Source organism: Micropterus dolomieu, linkage group LG16, assembly GCF_021292245.1.
Source record: "Micropterus dolomieu isolate WLL.071019.BEF.003 ecotype Adirondacks linkage group LG16, ASM2129224v1, whole genome shotgun sequence".
Lineage (NCBI taxonomy): Eukaryota > Metazoa > Chordata > Actinopteri > Centrarchiformes > Centrarchidae > Micropterus > Micropterus dolomieu.
The window spans coordinates 13,733,910-13,736,081 of NC_060165.1; the positions used below are offsets into that span (position 1 = coordinate 13,733,910).

At 42.2% G+C, this 2,172-nt stretch overlaps 1 protein-coding gene across 1 annotated transcript in view; it reads right to left on the reverse strand.

Moving 5' to 3' along the window:
- Window positions 1-474: 474 nt before the first annotated feature.
- Window positions 475-2,172, reverse strand: part of yeats4 (YEATS domain containing 4) — a 3,372-nt gene continuing 1,674 nt past the window's right edge. Inside the window, exons 5-7 of the mRNA XM_046072462.1 lie at window positions 1,609-1,698; window positions 1,239-1,326; window positions 475-1,032 (exon numbers count right to left, since the gene is read on the reverse strand). Coding sequence (XP_045928418.1) covers window positions 863-1,032; window positions 1,239-1,326; window positions 1,609-1,698 — 348 coding nt within the window. The 3' untranslated portion in view covers window positions 475-862. The remainder of the gene's footprint in view (window positions 1,033-1,238; window positions 1,327-1,608; window positions 1,699-2,172) is intronic.

Consider the following 2,172-nt stretch of genomic DNA (forward strand, 5'->3'; position numbering starts at 1 on the left):
AAAGGGGTCTGAATACTTTCCGTACCCACTGTATATATTCTGGTGTTGCTCAATAGAATATAAAGTACACCCAATCTTGGCAATCTTTAAAGAATAACTCTTAAGGACTCACTTGAATCATTTTTTTCATTTCTGAGGGGAAAAACGTCATGGGTACATTAACAAAAAACCAAGCATCCAATCAACTGCTGACAGGCTACCAACCCCTCCTAAGCTCCCAATCTACTTGTTTAAACCATTTCACACCTGGCTAGTGATCCATCATTTGTACACGGGGACGGTCAGTGTGAATAGGTAAAGTTACACCTAGACAGGATCAGGATTAGGCAGGTCGAACTCTATTGCACATGATATGAAAGTCAGGGTTTAACCTGCTACCTGGCACATAGTCCAGTGTTAAACAGATTTAAATGTTTTATGACTCAACCCATATCAAACCCAAAAGGTTACAACAGAACAAACATATACAAGCAATACTGTTAACACATTTACTTTATATGGAAAACGGTAAGATCAGTAAAAAACAACGGAGCTATTCACATTCAAAACTGTCCAAACTAATGTGGATATCTCATTAGGTATGTATGAACACTATGGGGATGCTTCACTGAATCTGTCTGATCAGACCTCAACTCAGGTTGACTTCTTGTAGATGTATAGAAAAACCTTGCTTCAACACAGCATCAATTACATCGAGATGACTGGACAAACCCAGTGTTGCAAAAACAAAAATACAGCCAGCTGATCCAGCATTGTTATGGCCGAAAAAATATAAGTGACAGATATGTAAAGAACCAATCACAAAATGCTTGTTTCAGCCACAAGCAAGACAGCTGACAACACTCCCAACATTGTCCATTTCTCAGTGCTCCTTGTGGTCTCCGTCCTCCTCCAGTTTCCTGATCTCTGCCTTCAGGTGGTTGATGTTCTCTCTGCTGGCTTTTAGTTTGTCTTTCAGCTCTGTGATCTCCTGGCTGGTTCTCTTCTTTGCGGTTTCCATTTTCTCCTTGGTTCTCTGCTCCAGCTCAATAACTGCAGACACAGGCAGGCACAAACACATTAACAATATGTCGCCGACTCACACTAGGTACCAAGGCATGGTATAAGGCACCAACTAGATTTTTCCCTTGTGCAGGGCACTGACGTTAAAAGTCAAAATTGGGGCAATGCGACAAAACTAGTCTGTATATATACACATACTTGTGTCTTGTTTTTCTATGTTAATTGTGTGTACATACACTCTGTCTCATGCTTGTATGCTCCCAGGGTGAGCTGTCTTGATGTAGTCAGCAGCTGCTGCATCATGGCTGTAGGATCCTGGAAGATCTGAAAAGTAGACGTCAAGTGCATCGGGCTCACTCTCACACAACTCTCAATTTACAGCCAAACCCCCCAATTTCATCTATTACAGGAAAATATGGATCCCATGTGGTGATATAAGTTCAAAAAAGTCCATCAACTTTGGAAACGATATGCGATTTATTTCATTTACCATTTATAGTGATGAGATGAAATATTAGTAGAAACTACCATTTTCACAGTAAAGCAACAGAAATTGATGCAGTATAGTAACTGTGTTCATAAGCTACAGCATGAAAGCAGGCGTACCATTTCATCATAGAATTCAGAAACAACTGTTTTCTTAGGCATGGCACTGGAGTCTGACTGGAACAGCTTCAACAGATGGTATAGAGTGACCTACGACACACACACACACACACACACACACACACACACACAAGCACAAATCAAGATAAGCACAGGGAGATGTCTATGAAGATTCTCAGTCATCCAGGTCATAGTTATCCAACGAAGGTTAAAATCAAGGGCAACTGGACTTGGTTGAAGATACTGGAAGACGTTTCGTCCCTCATCCAAAAGGACTTCTTCAGTTCTGACTGACTGGCAGGGAAACTCAGCTATTTAACCTCAGTGGGGTCGTTATCCCGGGTCATCGATACCGCTGGTTCGTTAGTGTTCCTTGTTGCTGTGACGACAGTCGTTAAGACTACCTGTGGCCAAGACTGAACGACCATCGTTGGTATCTTCACCTGAGGCCAATAGGTTACGTTTGTTGAGTTTCCTGGGAAGTGATGAAAGGACAGCATTGTAAGTGGGGGATAAGTGGTGGCGTAGACCCCCTCCCCTGTTCAATGACGGCTTCTCGACCCT